Source organism: Xiphophorus hellerii, chromosome 22 (assembly GCF_003331165.1).
Source record: "Xiphophorus hellerii strain 12219 chromosome 22, Xiphophorus_hellerii-4.1, whole genome shotgun sequence".
NCBI lineage: Eukaryota > Metazoa > Chordata > Actinopteri > Cyprinodontiformes > Poeciliidae > Xiphophorus > Xiphophorus hellerii.
In genome coordinates, this window is record NC_045693.1 from 23781556 (window position 1) to 23802641 (window position 21086).

Sequence of the window (21086 nt, forward strand, 5' to 3'; positions counted from 1 at the left end):
TACAAACACTTATTATTAGCATGAATGTTAATAATTTTAGGGTTCTGATGATTATTTTAACTATCTTTCCCAGGGTGGAATGATTGTGAAACATTCAGTTGTTGCGGATGCATTTTGAAAAAAAAAAAACCAAAACAAAAAAACATAATTAACAGAAAGACTTGAAAACATTGGCTGCTAGTGGCTCATGCAGAGATTATGAGGAAATTCATGACATTTCCAGTTTGTGGACAATGGTTTACGGTATTGAGTAAATTCTCCTTCTTTGTATTTTGCCGTTGATGTAATACTTAAAATTACATGAATGCAATTTTACATACATTTGACCACTTTTTGAAGGTCTTTCAAATTGTTTTCGTCCCAGAAAGCCTGTGTGCACATTCACAGCGGGCTCTCTCGGTCAAGGAAAATCGGATTTTAGGTTTGGGTTCATGTTGATTTTTATGTTTTTGTCGGGATGTAAGGATTAGCTAGAAGCCTGTGTAGGAGTTGCCTGACTTACTGCTAAGCAGACATGACTGGGTGAGGATACAGTGTGCTTGGAGACAGATGCTGACCCTGCAAGTTAGAGATGGATTCCTAGGTACTTCCTTTTCAAAATTTGGTTTTTACAAAAAAAAGTCTCCAAACTCAAATTTTTATGGTAAAAACATGAGTTTAAAAGCCCTTAACTGTCACCTCCAAAACGCTTAAATGCTATCCAATGGATCCACAACAGCCAATGGGTTAAACGAAAGTATTGAGCGCAAAAATTCACTTTGAATTTATGGCAAATATGTCTAGGATTGAAGGAAAGAAGGAAAGAAAAGCAGATAAATAAATAGAACATTAATGTGCTGAGTTTATGTCCTCTGTTTTCTATTTCCAGCCCAGGAAACAGCTAGGTGTGCTAGCAGTACCGACAGTTAGCGTCCCTCCTCCGAGACAACAAGGGTGTGAAACCTATGGACGTAATCTGAGCTGTTAATGACGGTGCATCCAATTGGTCAGTACTGCAGTGAGTTACCGTGGCGACCAAACACAAGCAAACTCGGAGGCACTGCTGACCAAAGAGTTGACGTCTTAGCGAGCTGTGGGGGATTTTACAGATACAGCTGCTACTCCCAACAGGTCTGTGACCTGTTAACGTCCAAAACGGAAACTCAACTTCCTGGATAACTTCAAAACAAGAGCCCATCTCTTAGGTCTGTGTTAGGTTGTTGTTTAATTGCTTTCCTAATCCTTAAAAGACACAACCGTCAAATGAAAAATATCTTAGGTTGATGGTTTTTAGGCCCAACATGATGAAATATTTGCTGCGTGGCCAGGTAGGTGCAACACTCTGATAGAAAGACCTTAAAAAGTCTGGAGCATTACTCATTAAGACCTCTGTTAAATGATTACAGGAAACTTTGGCTCTGAAAAAGCTATGCATGTGTGAGCTCTTTTACAGCTTTAGCGCAGTAAATGACATAAAATGCACTTATTGATGAAAGAAAAAAATATATATATATAAAATAAAGGGGAATTTATAGGCTGACTTTAAAACTTTGGTCAAAATATTGGGGTAAAATAAGCCTTTAAAGTGTCAAATTATAAAAAGATAATGACAAGCATTATTCAGGTTCTGGTGTAATTCCCCTTTAAATTGTAACTTGGAACTAAGGTCTCGTTTGCATTCAGCAGGCAGCAGGCAGAAGTAGCCGTCTCAGACAAAATCTTTTTTTTTTTTTTATCATAAAAGGAACCAAGGGGATTTGTATGAGGAAGGTTGGCTTTTTTTTGGTTCTCTTTCATGCTATTAGTCAGTCGTACGCATGAGGTTCTGGTTTGAGGCCAGGCCAGAGAAGATGCTACTGTAAGTACCTCCTATATTTCCGACAACACTTTCTGAAGAGTCCGCCATTAGTTAGACTCTTACTAAAGGAGAGAGAGAGAGAGAATAGAAAAGGGAATGGAGAAGGAAGGGGCAAAGAGGAAGAGAAATTGAGCTGAACGAGGTCAGAGACTTTGCTTTCAGGACTGACACACACTCAACACTCACAGAAGGGCAGAGGACACGTTTCAAAGAGGAAATGCTAAACGGGTAGCGGCATACCCACCTGAGCTCAAGAACCTCTCAAGTTGGGATGAAATACATGGATAATGTATTTTCCTGACACTGAATCTATTTTCTCAGCCAAAGGTTTAGGATTATTTTTCTTTCAGAGAAACTTTTTAAAATTAATGGGAGGACGAATGGAGCTGAAGACTTGACTCGAGTCAAGAATGTGCATCCGGCAAGACCCTACTATTACACCTGGAGCTAACTCAGAACGGCTTGATCAAAGTCCAAAGTTCACGAGACATTCTCCAAAAGAGATGTAGCTGCAATCAGGCGAAGTTGGGTTAGCAAAATGCTGACTCAGGAAGGCTGAATAGAAATCCGACACAGCACAAGATAGTAAAACAATCTTAAAAACCATCCATCTCGCTAATTTGACTTCTCCGTAATGTACTACTTTTGCGTCGGTCTGTCGCATTAGCATTCCAATGAAATAAATCAAAGTTTGGGATTGTGTCGTGACAGAACGTGGAAAAAATAAAAAAATCAAGGAGTACGGATACTTTTGGAAGGCACTGCGGTTTGAACAAATTTCTCACCATTTGTCTGTCAAACAAAAGGCTGACAAATGTGTTGTGTTCATGTTCGGTTTGGCCGGTTTTAGATTAAATGTGACATGCTGGATAGCCTTGTTTGCTTAGCTTGGAATGAAAGCCGTTATCCGAGCCACGCTGCCAAACAAACAGCTTCAAAACTGCAGGACTTTGACATAACAAACCAGATAGTTCACTACAGCTTTAAGCATTTACAGATAGCATCCAGATTGAAAGCAACCAAAGAGACAAGTTAATTTCACGAATTGTTTATTGGTCAATGTTTTTATTTTCTTGATTTTCCACATCATAGGGGCTGAATTAAACTTAAGTGCGCCACAAAAGGCAAGCGAGCTCAACATACCCCACCTGTCTACACTCATAACCCAAAGAGTAAACTCCGTTATCCTTCATCTCACGCTGACAAAATACAACTCACTTACACACAGCTTGATATCCGCTGCAGCACTTTGTGGTGCGCCGAGCGTTTACAACCGCTGGTGTTTACAAGTCTGCTAAACGAACATCACAGGCCGTTTACCACGGCACCTACCGCCGTCGAGCTGCCGAGAGTCGGCAGTCTGTAAAACCGCTAATAACGCCAAGGCTTTACGTATTCCCTCGGTACAAAGGGCAGCGTGGAGAAAAGAAAACAGTGTCATAAAAGTGCGGGTAATTATGATTTAACAAGTGTAAATTGGACTTGGCTGCAGCAGAAAGTTTCTAACAAAGGAAAACATAATTACGCTAAGTCGTTGAGGCAGAAGGATTTCTGGGGAATAGCTGTTGTGGAAGCGACAAAGCCTAATTAAGTCCTATTTTGTTGAAGAATGAGACGTACGTTTGTTTGTGTGTTTTTTCAGAGAGCGCAAACGGATTCTTTTTCACTTACGTACAGTATGTGTGTGGCGGTTTTCCAGTTTAAATGCATATGAAGCTGCTGGCTCAACATAAGGCCTCCAAATGTTGACAAAGAGACGCTGCACTGTAAAAACTATACTAGCGTAATTAAACTCACAAATCTCTTTCTGTTTTGTTTTTTTTAAACTCCTCTTGTTCTTGAATCCCCTTTCTCCCGACTCCCCTCCCCTTTCTTCAGCTTTAGTAAGTCGCCGCTAGACTTTGTGTTTGATGAGTTATATAAATACCGTCTCAATGGAAAAAGTGTGTAATGGTACAGACATGGTACAGACTTCTGTCTTTGAAGGCGTGTGATAAAGAATAAGGGAGCAAACACACACACACACACACCCCACCCCCACACACACATTACGTCTTTCTATCTTCATAAGGACTTTGCATTGACTTCCATTCATTTCTACAGCCTGACCCTGACACTAACCCTAACCATCACCAGCACATGGATAACTCTAAACCCAGCTCACACTTTAATCCTGAACCTGGTGCCTAACTCTAAACAACATGTCTTCTTTTGGGGCAGCGGGTCCTCGCAGTGAAATATTTGTTGGATAAACAAATATTACAGTGTACAAGATGAGAAAAGCTCAAACACACTCGCGCAGCAAAGACAACAATCAACCTTGTAGGGGTGAAGGGTCAAGTCAAGGAAGGGAGGAGGAGAGAAAGATTTAAAAACTGAAAAAGATAAAGTTCAACATGAAAATTATGTCACAGAATAGAAGCATACTGTATCTTCACACAATGTTGCTCTGTAGCACATGTTGCACTTTATCTGGACTATTGCAAGTGGCTCAAAGTACAATTTTTTTTTTCTTGGTGTATGTTCAACAGTATGCAGTGGAATATATTGTATCTATGAGCTGGAAGGAGACAGAAACCAGCTTTACTAAGCATAGAAATATATTAAAAAAAGAGATCTTAACATCTTTGATTAACCTTTATCAAAATAAACCTGCTTATTTGGCCTTTTTACTCTGTGTATTCTAACACCACAGTGTGGCTTTTTCAAACTTTTTTCCCCTCCCATTCAGCAAAGCAGCAGTATTATCTAAAGTTGCACCAAGAAAATGCCTAATAACCATAACTAGTTGATTTTCTGCTCAAGTCAACCAGCTGATTGGAATCTTAAACATGCGATCATTTTGTGATTGGTGAACAACACCTAACAATACTCTCTAGGTTGGAAGTTCTTCCTGACAGAAAACCCAAATTCAGTAGATTTTAATACCAGTGATGTGTGAGGAAGCTATTTTTTCTTATAGCATGTCGAGAGATGATTGTGATTCATGGAGGCTGCGAGAGAGCGAGAGAGAGCTAGACTTTCAGAAAATAACAGGGAATCCTTGTGTAACAGACTGATCTTGTTCTGTGTTATCCTTCCGAGCGCTGAACCTGTCTGTCGTGGAATATGCTGGATTTCTGAAATGTTAGCAGGAAATGTCCAAATTAAAGAAATTATCTTTATATTACTGAAGCTGTCCCATAATTCCAGCCACACTAAGATGTCAACTTTTATCTGTGCTTTCAATAAGTAAAATGTTCTGTTTGTAACTTACTGGTTGCTCACAATAGGAAGCAAATAAAATATTTTAACATCTGTTTTTAGACTTTGTGTCACAGTTCTTGTAGTGAAATTAGAATAAGCCAACATCAGAACCAACAGGTTGATGTTGACTAGTAAATCTCTATTTATATATTTTTTGTTTATTATTTTCGGTTGATATTCTATGTAGCACGAACATGTCTATTATAACACTTTGCAAACTTTCAAAATTAGCAGAGGTAAACACGACACAACAGTAAATGTCAACAGGCTAATAAATAAATTTGAGTCATAGCACACACTTCAAAATGAGAGATGAATACGTCAACAAATATGCAAAGAGCCCAGAAAACCAGATGAAAGTACATAAAAAATTACGACATAGCATCAGCACTAATTTGAGTTTTACTGCATGTTCAGCGTCTGTGTGGTTTTATGCGCACGAACTGAGAGTCATACAAACCTGTAGGCAGTCTCGCCCTGCTCTTTCCTTCAGTGGTTAGTGGGACACAGAGGAGGAGACAAAGGGAGAGAAATCAGTTTTCAAGCAGAATAAAATCGTACGGATATTTCCATCAATGGTTAGGGAAGGCGTCCAGCCAAAACAAACTTCACAACCAGCTTTCATCAAAGCACATGCAAGCTGTCGCCATGCACAGCAAAGCTCAGCATCAAGCTCAGAGAAAAACCACGGACCCAGTGACGGCCCCGCAATATTGCCATAGGGGTTGCCAGAGCAGGCCATTAAGAATTTAAGGGAGGCACACAAAAAAAATCTGTATATTTATTTATTTTGGCACCTTTCTATTTTATTTTTAATTTTAGAAATTTTTTGGAGGGTTTTACATTTATCTCTTGATTGAAGATGAGTCTGTGTGCCTTTCAATGACCCGAACATGATTCTCTTGGGGAGCCAGCGGGAGGCCAACATTTTTCAGGAGGGGGCCATGGCCCCCCTGATCCCATCCCTGAGGGGTGCCACTGCACAAACCTTTGAAATGATTCATTATAGAAGTTTTTCCTTGCTGTGTGTAATCTGTGTGTTTGTGAAGCATTGAGACAATCATTGACTGAGTTTAAGTTGGATTAAACTCTGAATATCAGTGTGTTGCTACTTTGCAAATGTATTCACGCATAAGGAATTTTTGCACATTTTGTTTTGTTACAACTAAATTCTAAGTTTTCATTGGGATCTTAAATGATGCACCAAATTCAAAGACTTGATTGTTCACAGAAATTTGCATGAATGGATAAAATACAAAAAGTGTGGCATGTGTTCATCTCAAACACTTTGCAGAGACACTTTGTGCTGCATTTTGTACTATAGTTTAGAGTTAAATTTGGATTCTGACATATTTTAATGCCGTGGTTCATTCTGGAAGAACCTCTTGACTGCTTCTCTGATATATTATCTCCTTCTAGTTTGTTGAAGACTTTCAGTGTTGTCATCCTTTGTCCATTTTCAGATGATGGTTTCAACAGGACTCTGAGGTCCTCAAATGTTTGGAATATTGTTTTACACCCTAACTTTCTTTTGGTTCTCTACCAAAATTTTGAGGTCCAACAGAGGAGTCAAATTTAAAGTAACTTAAGAGAAACACATTTCAGACTTAAGGTTTTAAAACAAAATAAAAGCAGCGCACCTAAGTCCGACTACGTTTGTACCATGCACTAGTTTGTCTTGGTCTAAATAAATATATTTTGGGAAATCCTAGATTACCTAAATTTGTGGCCATTTTATTTAAAAAGGCTTTTAAAATAGGTGTTCAGCGTTGAAATTAAAAGTATCAACAGAAAACCTGATGCCCCAGCGGGTCACTGATTAGCTTCCAAGTTAAAGGAATGTTGCAAGTTGTACATGCCAAGCAAAACAAGCCTGATTTAGGAGGAAAATGTTAAAAGATACAGAAATGGTTAGAACTTTTTATAAACAAGCAGTCAACTGAAAGCAGAAACAACATCAGCAGACATCAGACATCAGCTGAGGAGCAGGAAACAATGGAAAGGGCGCTAAACAGCAGCGGCCATGTTTGTAAGTTTGTAAGTTGTTACCTACTTGGCGGGGCTGCAGGTATGCAACGCCTTCAAATGAGGCGTCCAGGTAGCAATAGAAACCGAGTTCTCATCAGCAGCATAACTACGCCAGACACACTACGTGCAAAGTTGACAGGATAAATAATCGTAAAAGAAACGATCAATGAAATGTGGGGAGGAAAATAAAAGCGGGTGGGATTGCATAAGTTGGAAATGACATGAGAGAATAATGGTGAGGGAGGGGGGAAACAAAACAAGGAAGAAAAAAAAAAGAAAATCTGTTAGTTTTTTTTTTTTTTTGGTAGTGCTGTTGGAGTGTTGTAGGGTGCTGGAGGGCGGGTGGGGTGGTGATGGTGGTGCTGGTGAAGGGGATACATGCCTGAGGGGGGGGAGCGCGCTTTGGTAGTGATGCCAAGTGGCTCTGAGGTAGGGACGAGCCCCGTCGGTGGAGTACAGACGCCAAGCTGCCTGAGTGGGAGCCGAGGGAGGGGTCAGAGATGGACAGGACACACACATTCATGTGGAACACACAGAAAAACACCACACATTAGGGCAAAAAAAACCCAACAAACACAGTGAGGGGAAGGAACGGAAATTAATGTGAACATTTGACATAGAGGAATGTAACCTGCTGGAAGCAAACAGGAGGTCCGAAATATTTAAGTAGTTTTCAAAACAAGGAGCTTCGCTGATTTGACGTTGCTCCTTCTGCGTTGTCAGCATTTCAAACGCGCAGAGTTTACGTTCGGACAAATTTGAAGCCAATCAGTGCACTTGATCAAAAAACATGATCAAGCACAAACCAGATGTTACAACAGCGGCGAGAGAAAATACTTTCGTGCGTACAGTTTGCATTACGGATGCAAGAAATGTTTAAAAAAAAAAAAAGTCTAGTGATGCTAAGTTTGAGTCTGACACAGGGCATACTTGTTTTATTTTGTTCATCCTGTAAACCATCTGTTTGTTTAACACTTAAAAAAATAATAATAAAATGTTAGCAAATCCAATTTATTTTTGTCACACTGAAAAACAATAACCATAGACATCAGAGTTACCATAAACTGATGATTTACCAGTCAATTAGCCAGTGATTGAAATGAATCAATTTTTCAGTAACTGGAAAACCTACATTTCTTTTCCATTTTTCATTACATGAGTCAGTTTTGAAAAATCCCACTTACTTTTGTCCTATAATTGCAGATAAAGCAGGATGCTCTCTGAAGATTTTGTTTTAAATTTAATAGCAGTTGAATGAACGTCTTTGATGCCTCTGTAAGATTTACAGAAGCATCATAAATTTCTGTTGGATACAAAACTACAACAACTATCAGCCTGCTGGAACGTTTCTTTTATGCAACCCTGCACTTATGTTTGCACAAATTAGGCTTTAAGTTTTAATGTTAGAAAAATATGTACTTTCAAACATGTTCTTTCTGCACTTGAATGTCTAAAATTTGGGGAAATGTGCTATCGGCTGGTTTTGCTAACAGTAATTGGCACTGAATCAAACAGAAAAGCTCACTGTTTTTGAAACGGCAACAAGAAAACTCTCATGTTGTTCTACAGTTCCCATTATGAATTTTACTCAATGAAAAATATGTCTTTACTAATGTTAAACAAAGACAAAGCGATTCTGGAGTTCACGTTTTAAACAGTCTGGCATCCTGTTTAAAATCAGGATCAGCACAATTAAAGTCAGCAGGTGTAGACAGCTGATCTATTTACTCTCTCGAGAAGGCACCTTACTGTAAGATCTTCAAAATGCTGCCAACATTTCCAAACCCAAATGTTCTCCACAATATGCAACGGTTAAAAGCTCTAACGATTAAAACAGAGCCACTTTGCTGCACTAAACACAGCATCCTTGGCGTCTACTGAAGTCTGCTTAGAGTCAATTTGATTGTCTGTGAATTCAACAAAATATCTCCAAGGTATTGACAGCCTATGCAGATGGGTCCAAAATAACCTAAACTGTATAAAGGGTAAAAAGGAAATCAATGAGCAGCACTTGGGGAAGTCTAGCTGACTCTTGTATTAGCCTAAATGTAACCTCTGACCTCAGCGGAAAATACTGGCTTTTCATTTCCAAACACCTCGCTGATATTGAGAATAATAAGCTTTGGGTTTACTTCCCTCAGGAACAACTTCCACACCAAAGAGTGTTATTTTTAGCGCAATCTGTTGCTTCTGAGGCATGGTGTATTCACTGATTGAAAAAGGATGGGATTTTTGAGTTTCCAGCTAAAGAATTATGTAATTTCTTGCTGTACATGTACTCATAGTTCTCATAAAGAAAATTGGCTAAAGAGAAAAGCATTTCCACCAAAAACAAAAATAATCAAAGGCTACAATTTGTCAAAGAATCCGCTCCTTGGAGAAAAGTTTTGACTCAACGGGCATAAATTTGAATAAAACTTCTGCTGTAACACTAGCCGGTTTTATAGAAATGAACAAAATCCTTCACAAGTTTATTATTATTAATTTTTTAATTAAATTGAGATTTAACATTTTACTTAAAGATAAGTTAACCTCCTTATTGGTGCCAAGTAAGGTTACAAGATTGGTGTCAAAACATTTTTGACAGACGTGTTTGAAATTAACACTGGAGTCCTACGAAAGACGGAGCCAATTTGAAATGACTTTGCTCTGAGATTTTGCTCTGAAACTCCGTTTTAAAGAAAGCAGAGGTGGTGCAGCAGCAGTTCTTTTTTTTTAAAAAAATGGATCGACTGCTGTGACCTGAAACCAGTGGTAATTTCCTGCCCTGCATGCAGAGGACTACAACAACAACACAGAACCGACGGTTATTTAAAGGTGGGAGAGATGTGTGAAATGGTGGCGTGCACAGACACAGTGACAACATCATCCGCATATTTTAACAGCTTCCACGTTTCCTTCTGAAGGGTACCTGTTGAAGAAAATATCAAGCGCTTAGCAAAACGTCAGGCAGCCGGACAGAGCTAGTAAGACAAACAGCTGTCCAGTTTGGATGGAAATTAATCAGTTATTCTTGTGGGCTGTTTTGGTAAAGACGTGTAAAAAACCTGAACAAAACTACATCTTTCATTGCCGTAGCACGATTTAATTACATTAAGTACATTTATTCAGTGGGGAAAAGTCCCATGCTGATAAATACTTGGTTGTTTCTTTCTTGTCAAACTTTGGGAGGCACCATGGCCGCCACTCTAGCTCCACCTCTGCTTTACTGGCTCTTTCAGTAGGATAGTGATCTAAACCACAGGGCTAAATAAACACAGAAGTGGTTCATCTCAGTTTGATGACCTGAATCTGGAAGTCTGCGAGTGAACAAGAAGATATTCTTGATGATGTGGATATTTTGCAAAAATGAGTGACCTCTCTGAGTATGCTCCTCCCTTTCTCATACGAGGAAACTACAGTAAGTTATGTTCTCATTAGATGAGTCATGTTTTTTTCCCACTGAATAAATTTACTCAGATTAAACAATAATTGTTTTTTTATTTTCAGGCTGAGATTACACAAGTGTAATAAAATATTGTTGTTGTTTTTTAAGGCTTTTAAGACATTTCTTTTTTTTAAACCAGATTTGGAAACACGTATTCTTGGTGTTGGATGCATGTTGTTATCTTTTGACAGTGCTGAGCATCATGAACTACTGCACTGAAAAAGTAAAGAAACAGCTTAGCCGTTCAGATTTTCAGTAACTTTACCAGACAGATCACTTCAAAAGTGAGGCAAACGTGTTCTACAAAAGAAGGAAGGTATGACAGGACATACTATGAGGGGCCGTTTAGGACAAAATTTACGTTTTGTCTCTCACACACTACCAAAAAGTCTCGCATACTCCAAAAAAGTAGCCACGCACACTCCAAAAAATTACGTTTTGTCTCTCACACACTACCAAAAACTCTCGCATACTCCAAAAAATTACATTTTGTCTCTCACACACTACCAAAAACTCACGCATACTCAAAAAAATAGCCACGCACACTCAAAAATTACTCACGCACATTCAAAAAATACTCAAATTGCGTATACACACACTACTAAAATGTCACACACACACACACAAACGTTAACTTTCTCGCTCACATACACTGTACTAACAGCTCGCACATTCACAAACGTTAACTTTCTCGCTCACATACACTACTATCAGCTCGCTCACATACACTACTACCAGCTCGCTCACATACACTACTACCAGCTCGCGCACATACACACAAACGTTAACTTTCTCGCTCACATACACTGCTAACAGCTCGCACACACACAGACGTTTATCTCTCACATACACAAGACTAAAGTTGAACACACACACAGTACTAAGACTCGTTTTATGTATGTGTGAGAGCGAGACTTTTTATGAATGTGTGAGAGCGACACTCTTTATGAATGTGTGAGAGCCAGACTCTTTTTGAATGTGTGAGAGCGAGACTCTTTTTGAATGTGTGAGAGTTGTCACGGAAGAGGCGGGGCATAATTTTTGGATCAAACTGCGCATGCGTAGATCCTAAACTATAAGTTTCGATTGTTGACTCACTGTATGTTCTATTACTTAGTATATTTGTGCTTTTAAATATATATAGAACGTTTAACTTTCTTGTAGATTAAATGTGCTATAGAAATAAATGAATCTGATTGATTGATTAAAAATAGCAAAATTGCTGTAGTACAATCTGTCCACTGGGTGCCAGATTGTAGCACTGCGGGCAGTCGTTGAATCGTTTAATGCGCCTGTCAAAGTGCTGGTTGCCTCCGGAGAAGATAGAATGGTGTTTAAAATGGCAGCTGCCTGACCAATTCTCTCTCGTTTCGAATTAGAGTTAGCCATGTTCGGTATAGCAAACTCTTTCTTCTTCGGCACTAGTTGGCGCCGGTTAATAATTCCTGTAATACTGGCACAGTGGACAGATTGTACTACAGCAATTTTGCTATTTTTAATCAATCAATCAGATTCATTTATTTCTATAGCACATTTAATCTACAAGAAAGTTAAACGTTCTATATATATTTAAAAGCACAAATATACTAAGTAATAGAACATACAGTGAGTCAACAATCGAAACTTATAGTTTAGGATCTACGCATGCGCAGTTTGATCCAAAAATTATGCCCCGCCTCTTCCGTGACAACTCTCACACATTCAAAAAGAGTCTCGCTCTCACACATTCAAAAAGAGTGTCGCTCTCACACATTCAAAAAGAGTCTCGCTCTCACACATTCATAAAAAGTCTCGCTCTCACACATACATAAAACGAGTCTTAGTACTGTGTGTGTGTTCAACTTTAGTCTTGTGTATGTGAGAGATAAACGTCTGTGTGTGTGCGAGCTGTTAGCAGTGTATGTGAGCGAGAAAGTTAACGTTTGTGTGTATGTGCGCGAGCTGGTAGGTGTGTATGTGCGCGAGCTGGTAGTAGTGTATGTGAGCGAGCTGATAGTAGTGTATGTGAGCGAGAAAGTTAACGTTTGTGAATGTGCGAGCTGTTAGTACAGTGTATGTGAGCGAGAAAGTTAACGTTTGTGTGTGTGTGTGTGACATTTTAGTAGTGTGTGTATACGCAATTTGAGTATTTTTTGAATGTGCGTGAGTAATTTTTGAGTGTGCGTGGCTATTTTTTTGAGTATGCGTGAGTTTTTGGTAGTGTGTGAGAGACAAAATGTAATTTTTTGGAGTATGCGAGAGTTTTTGGTAGTGTGTGAGAGACAAAACGTAATTTTTTTGAGTATGCGAGGCTATTTTTTTGGAGTATGCGAGAGTTTTTGGTAGTGTGTGAGAGACAAAACGTAATTTTTTGGAGTGTGCGTGGCTACTTTTTTGGAGTATGCGAGACTTTTTGGTAGTGTGTGAGAGACAAAACGTAATTTTTTGGAGTGTGCGTGGCTACTTTTTTGGAGTATGCGAGACTTTTTGGTAGTGTGTGAGAGACAAAACGTAAATTTTGTCCTAAACGGCCCCTCATAACATACAGATAACGTCAGACACACTAAAACAAGTTCACATGTAGGAAAACAAACAAACACTGAAACAGAGAAAGTCTGCTGCTTTCTGCTGACACCCCACAGCAGATGTTTATTTTTTTCCCCCCATCGGAAAGCGATGCTCTTGTCTATAACAATGAGTGACAATCTAGGAGAGCGTCTGCCTGGGGGAATGATCGCCATGGAAACGGCTCACAAATCCTTGCATTGTTGCCCCGAGATTAGACACCGTGCCTCAGCCTCACGCTCCATACGACGCCCTTCAGCTGGATACGCTGACGTCCCAAAGAAGGCCAGAAGACACGGACAGGCTCACAGAGAGCAAGCGCTTAATTAGACGCCGCTGCATTTCCCTGCAGTGGACGCAGCCGTCCCGACGAGAAAACACAAAACAAAGACAGAGAAACCTGAGGCGGTCGAAACAGACAAGCGGAGTTTTCCGGATGAAGCGAAAGAGAGACGTCTGTGTTTAGGCCGGACCTCCAACGCTAAAAGAGCTGCTGGGAAGTGAAGAATCCAGTGGATAAGAAACGTCTTTTGGTTACTGTGTGAGTTCATACCTGGATGAGGCTGGCAGCCGGATTCCTTCTTTTTTCAAAGTGCTTCTGGCGATGCTGCTCCTGCACCTTCAGGGCAAAACCTGACCCCAGGATGCCCTGCCAGGCAAATATCCACACCGCAACAACAGGAAATGTAGAAAAAAAACAACAAACAAAAACAAAAAACAAAAAACAAATTGAAGATATGAAAATGACAATGCATAAACTTCTGAAGTTTGTTTACTCACAGCTGGCAGAGCAAAAAACGAGATCCCAAGGAGAGCAAAACCGGCTGACAGTAACCGCCCAGTCCAGGTTTGCGGCGTCTTGTCGCCATAGCCAATTGTTGTTAACGTGATCTGAAAGGTCAAAGTTACATAGTCAGGTGTGTATGCTGTGAAACACGTTCAGATTTCAAATTTGAGAAACGTGACCAAAAATGTAGGGGAACGGCTTTCCCGACATTTCTAGGGTTTATCTCTGTCACAGTTTTATCAGGTCGGGACCTCAGCAGTTAGAGTTGCTAGGAAACATTATATTAAAAAAGATAGGCGAAGGAAACCCAAGTCAGTTTTGTAATAGTGACAGCTGAAAAAAAAATACTTATTGAAATTTCAGAAGACATACAAAACTTCCAACTTAGTTTTTAATCTCTAAATAAAGAGTTGAATCGGTCCTACTTGAGATGGAAAAAAGGTTCATTTTCACTTCACTACGATTCTGCCATTTATTTAGTTACAGCATTGTGCAAAAACAAAGAGTTTTAATATGGCAAAAAAACATCAGATAAAGGCAAAAATATGGACAAGGAACACATGCAAAACATGACATTCATTTTAATCACACAATCTGTCAGTTTACTCTCGCACTGGCAGTGAATATGCAAAAAAATAAATCCTGCCATATTCTCCAGGCACAACTTTTAATAGGGTAACATTATGAAGATGTCCGTATCTGATCTCAAGCGTTACCTCAGGGTACTGATCACAGTTTTTTCAAACAACACACACCAGGAGTCCCTGACAAAACTTTTTCTCCAGCACATTATTTGAATAATATGTGACAATTTTTAACCATCAGAGCCTTTTTTGGGTGCCCAGCTATCTAAACATCATCATAGATGCACATTTGTGGTTTTGCTGATCTAATTTTAGGTTTGCTTAGAGTCTCGGCCTTGTTCGTCCTCTACTAAAGATGTTTCCAGTTGGGAAGACGGAGGCGCTGCCCGGGCCCGTCTGTGTCATGTCACCCACTCTGCCTGCTGCTGCGCCTGGATAAACACAGACTGTTCTGGATGGACTCTGGGTCAGTTCATTCCTTCACCAACTTACAACTCCATTTCAAAGCCATGCATGGTCATTTCACCTCTAACCCATAAAAAAACCCATCTTACTATATTTAAACTATATCACATTAGTTTGGTTTTCATTTTAGTTAGATTCTTTCATTAATTACGGAGAAACATAGTCAAAAAATGCTGAAATATAATATTACAATTACCTGAATTGTTTATTATGCTTGGAAAACTTTGAATCACACTTTATTGCCCTTTATTTTATTTCTTATTATTGTTTTCCACAGTTGACCACCCACAGTGACAGTGGAGAAACAGTTTTCCTGTAATGGTAAGCTATTTCTCCATCACTAGCACATTTAGCAGCACATACATAAGATTGATTGACAGCGTTAAGACCCTCCTCCTGGCTCTGATTGGTTGTTTCTGACCGATAGCAGTTGCATTTCTGCAGATGGCTGTAGGATCACAAGGAGAAGGCAGAGGAGCTAATTTTTTTACACAGATTTTCTGTCTCATGTTACACTGTTATGACATAGTGACAGTTTAAAAAAAATTATAAAAATATTATTTATAAAAATTATGTCACAGTTGGGACATATATATATATATATATATACTTCTAGGCTCATGTCTTTTAAACTGCTTGATAGAAAATATGAGCAAAAAATAAAAAGAGAAGAAGACAAAAGTTTTAAATTCACCAAATTGTAAAAAGCAAGTTCTCCTACCACAACTCAATTCTCTACATGCAAAGGCTCACTGAGTTTTGGAAGAACAAAAAAAGATATAAAAGGATGAATCGCTGCTGTCAGAAAATATAAAGTAAATATATATTTACTTTATATTTTACGGTAGAATTTCCTTGAACTGTTTTCTGTGAAATTACTTCCCTTCAGCTGTCGGATTGCACAGAATAACCTATATGAGAACTCTTTCAAAATGGTTTCAAGATTTATTACATTTTCTAACCCATCGCTCAGAAGCATTTCAGAACCTTGATCCATTAGAGATTGAATAGAGGATGTAGACGTCTTTGAAAACATGTTTCTACGCCCTTAAGATTCATATTTCGAACGAAGCTCCATCAACGTGAAGGACAAGCATCCTCTCAGACATTAACGATCAAAAGCAATTCCTGAACCCGCGTCCCCAGCAGCGACGGCTCAGTTTTCTCTTCTGACAGTTTTTGTGCAGACTCGTACATCTCTGAGGCTTTATGTGGCCAAACTTCAGTGTCGATGCCAGAAGCCTCTCAGGCCTACTTCACCTGGCAGCAGGACAAGATTGAATTTATTGATCGGTCCATTTCTTGTTTGTGTCTTGTCTGCTTCCACGTTTTCAGAGGAGGATATAGGAGGAAACAGTGCGGCCAGCCGAGCGTGACTACAGAAATAGAAAAAAAGAAAAAGAAAGAAAGAAAGAAAAACACCTTTGTGGTGGTTCCTGGATTTCTGGTGTTATAAGGGTCACAGTGGGAAGTGAAAATGGAAATGTAGCACTGTTGTCAAAACTGCAGCCCAGCATTACAGGATTTTTTTTTTTTTAAAGTGCCTCATTTTCTGTGCAGTTGAAGGGGCCAAAGTTAAGTATTAAAAAAATAATATATGAGGATTTTAGATTTCAATTTTAACTCTCATATTTGAAACTGAACGTTTACATAATACTGTTAAAATTAATCTTTTTTCTCTCTCTTACAATATACAATAAATATAACTCAGATTTTCCTCCTTCAAGTCAGTTAGTAATAACAAAAATAAATCATATTTGATCAATACCAGAATAACCAGAAAATCTTATTTTTTTTGAGATTTCTTCTCACTTTCTTCAAATGTAGAAATGTACATACATAGCTTTGGTGTTGGGAATTAAAAAGTTTCTCTTGACCTTCATGACTATATTATATTTTGGCTAACGTTTCTAGTGACAGTAATAGTTTACAGTAATTGTTTAAATTCAAATTCAAACATACTTTATTGATCCCAAAGGGAAATTAAATAATTCACAGGAATTCTTGGCTCATTTCTCCTGATGTAGCTGATTGAGTTACTTTAATTATTTTCCTCTCTGCCAGTAAGTTTTCTATGAAACAGTGATCAGGGCTTTGTGATGGGCAAAAAGAAACCCTTTCACTTTGTTGTCCTCAAGCCAAATTTGGTGCTTTTCTCAGTGTCAGCGCTCATTTGGTTCAACTTCCTCCATCCATCCATCCATTTTCTGTTCACCCTTTGTCCCTAATGGGGTCGGGAGGGTTGCTGGTGCCTATCTCCAGCTACGTTCTGGGCGAGAGGCGGGGTCACCCTGGATAGGTAGCCAGTCTGTCGCAGGCCAACACAGAGACAGACAGGACAAACAACTCACACCTAGGGAGAATTTAGAGAGACCAATTAGGAAGCCGGAGAACCCGGAGAGAACCCACAGGGAGAACATGCAAACTCCATGCAGAAAGGGAATCGAACCCAGGACCTTCTTGCTGCAAGGCAACAGTGCTACCAACTGCGCCACTGTGCAGCCCGGTTCAACTTCCTTATATCCCAAAATGTTGCTTCAACATTTCTTTATAATATTCTTTATTCATGATGTCATTCCATCAATTTTAGTTTGTGACCACAAAACCTGCCTCCAAAAATTAAGGGTTTTATTCCCAAGAAATAAGGTGATTTTCCCAAAATGCAAGGCTTTTATCCCATGGTGCATTTCCAAACTGTAATCGGACTTTTAATGTTGCTTTTGGAGCAATGGATTCTTCCTTTCTGACTGGCCTTTCCACCCATGTTCTTGCAGGACTTGTGCATTATGCATTATCTGAATGATGCATATTTTGCTTCAAATCAAATTCTGGGGTTTCTTTCCAGACATTCACATGGTTTTTATACTTATCTAATAATAAAACCTTTAAGAAATTAACTTATGATTCTCTGCAATTCTGTTTTTGACACCTGGCCAGATTCTTCTTACATGTTTCCTTGATTTCACACAAAGACTCCTTATATTGAAGTGTTGCCTTAAAAACCATTCACAGATGTATTACCTAGTTACCTCAAATACTGTGACTTAACTTATTGGAAACTACAAAATCCTCATCTTAGCTGTTACAAATTACTTAAAAACACTATAATCTCAGTTTATTAACACTTCTAGTTTAGTAAAGCAATAAACATTTATCTGAAAAGTTTGTCCCCGTCTTCTGACATTAGGCAAATAGAAATAGTCTTGGTAATTAAACCAAACCTAGATTAGGTTTGGTTGGATTTGATGTCAAAAAGTGAGGAAAAAGGCCTTCGTCCCGTATATTACACTCAAAAAGTATGACAGACTGCACGACGCCACAAAACAGCTCCTGCGTATCTTAATCAGTTAAAAGGAGACAAACTCAGTCATATCAGATGTAAAAATCCTATGAAATGTAAGCCTCAGTCCCCTGCTGAGTTTGAAAACAGCCTCTCTGGGACAGTGTGACAATCAGTGGTGCGTGTGTCTGATGTGTGTCCTTACCGTGCCCCACCACAGGGCGTCAGCGTATGTGTCAAACTCCTTGTTGAACTCTTTCTCCACAAGATAGACCAAGAAAGAGGAGAAGATCAGCACCAGGAACCCAATGTACCAAGCAGTCACCAGCTCCTGCAAGCAGACATTGGAACAATCGAGAGTTAAGAGGAAAATTTCCTTTCGCACTCTGGCGTTTACTAAGACCTTCCATTTTGGGCTTTGACAGGAAAGTGGCAAACAGTCCCTGAAGGATTATTATTTGTTTAGAAAATGGATAAAAAAAGTAATTGAGATTTTTATTTTTATTTTTAGAAAATAAATTGGCAAAAACAAAACAAATGGACATCATGGGCTGTGATCCTGTAATGAGGTATGCAAAATATGAAACCAAATAAGTCTTCAACCTAAACAAAATGATTAAGTTTTTAAGCCAGATAGTATTGGAATTATGGTGATAAACATCCTGTGACTGTTATCTATAGCTTCTTCTTCTTTTATGTATGGAAATACATACATACACACACACACACACACCCGCGCACCCACGCCGCAAGTGCACCCCCGCACACCCGCACACACACACACACACACACACACATACATACATTTCTTTTCACAATCAATTAAAAATAATAGATTAGTCTCACTCTAGCGCTGACATATGGTGATTAATCACGCGCTTTTCAAAATATGTGATTCAAATGTGATTAACCTGCGCAATGTAACGCTACGCATTAAACTTTTCATATTGATCGAACGCGTTATTGATGAATTTAGCAAATAATTCTGCTTTAAACTCGTCCACAAACAAAACATAGTAATAAAGCAAGACTTTCATATTTCTAAGTGTAAATACAATACCTTCTTACCAAATATACAAACTCAAATACATGTAAATTCAACACTTGTTGTTTCACTGAGTCTGAAAAGGAGTATGATGAAGTCTGACTTATATAATCATACCCCTTTTTCATTCTATAATTCATAAGATAAATAATCTTCCTGTATCCCTTCTAAATAAAAATAGTTACTGAACCAGATGAAAATAATACATACTCTTGTCTTTATGATGGGGTTGTCTGTCAGTAATTTTTCTATCGTACCTCTCAGACCTTCACAAACCTGGATTTAAACTCAAATTTAATTTTACACACAGGCTGATTATTCACTGAGTAGGCAACTTCTGAAGTCAGCTGATTGAGTTTCATTGTATTTAGAGTTATGAGAATAAGAGCAGCCGACTATTCATGCACACAACCTTTACTTGTAAAAATTGGATCTTTTTCTTTAGACTTCCATTTTATGCAAAACTATTTCAGTCTATCAAGGTGGCCGTATTGACAAGAAACAACAAAGCTAGAGAGTCTGCATGCATTGTAAGTCACTGTACAATGTAGTAAGGATGTAAGTCACAACGGGATTTTTTCTAAATCTCTTTTACTTGCGTGCTTGATGTAAGGCTGTTTATGTTCTGTGCTCCGTGTCTTCTCCCGTTAATAAAATTGATCTATCATGTACTTTTAAAACGATTATACTTGCAGACATACAGTGCTGGCACTTAACAGGGGAATGTAAATACTTCCTCCATCTGTAGCGATACTTCATTACACCAGCAATACATTAAATATTTATACACTTAATTCATTTTTATATATATTGTTGCATTAATAAATGCTCTGCGCTGTACCTTTCAGTGTGCTCTCACTCCTCTTTAACACAATGTAAACGTACTAGACACGTTTCAAAAGCCAAACCCTGACTGAGTACAAGAACATGCATAAGTGAAAAACAGCATAAATCGCTCCTTAGTGGTGGTTATTGTAAGTGAAACAACAAGAACATTTCAACACCGACGTGCAACAAGTCATCACATCCCAAAGCGGGATGGAAACGCCAAATGGAGAGAAAAGAAAAAAAAGGCAACGTAGATATCCCACCTTGCTATGTGCATAAACTACAGATCCCAGCAGCTTCCAGGTCCCTCCCCTGCGGTCCATGCGCACCATGCGCAGGATCTGAAGAAAGCGAAGGCTACGCAGTGCAGAGGTGGCAAAGACGTTGCCCTGGCTACCAGCTGAAACCACAGCAACCGAGGTGATAAGTACGATGATGTCTGGGGAGTAAAGCGGTGAAAATTAAAGGTCATGGGAAGCACAATATAGGCAACAGGAACTGGTTTCTCACCTGGTTTGTACATCCAACCAGGCAGTCATCTATCTCCTTTAAAAACAGCTGTTGATTCATGACAAGTTGTTTTTTGTTTGTTTGTTTTTATTTCTATTACAGTGTTTACACCATAAACCTACTCTAATTAATGGTTTATACGGCACAGATAAAGTGGCAAATAAAGTCAGCAGAACTTTACACTCTAACAATCTTCCTGCATGCAAATTTGTGAGCATCTCAACTCTATTCTGAATAAATACAGCGTAACATAAATATTTTCAAGCTGCATCTTTGGTGTATTTTCGTATTTATCATCCTATTAGACCCACCTATGACACAGAAGGGTTTCCTGGCAAAGCGGAGGCGGCCCTGCCAGCCTCGGTATCGACAGCAGCAGCCAGCGCTCCATATCCTGATGATGTACTCCAGGCCAAATACTACAATCATCACAAATTCCTTCAGGACACACACGCCCGCACACACACACACACACCCACACACAAACAACTTTAAATAGTCACAG

The 21086-nt window shown here is 39.0% G+C and overlaps 1 protein-coding gene across 1 annotated transcript in view; it reads right to left on the reverse strand.

The window, feature by feature from the left end:
* Window positions 1-21086, reverse strand: part of kcnq5a (potassium voltage-gated channel, KQT-like subfamily, member 5a) — a 119370-nt gene that overhangs the window by 19192 nt on the left and 79092 nt on the right. The window contains exons 3-9 of the mRNA XM_032553600.1: window positions 20893-21019; window positions 20335-20510; window positions 18404-18529; window positions 13863-13973; window positions 13636-13731; window positions 7137-7231; window positions 5544-5570 (exon numbers count right to left, since the gene is read on the reverse strand). Coding sequence (XP_032409491.1) covers window positions 5544-5570; window positions 7137-7231; window positions 13636-13731; window positions 13863-13973; window positions 18404-18529; window positions 20335-20510; window positions 20893-21019 — 758 coding nt within the window. The remainder of the gene's footprint in view (window positions 1-5543; window positions 5571-7136; window positions 7232-13635; window positions 13732-13862; window positions 13974-18403; window positions 18530-20334; window positions 20511-20892; window positions 21020-21086) is intronic.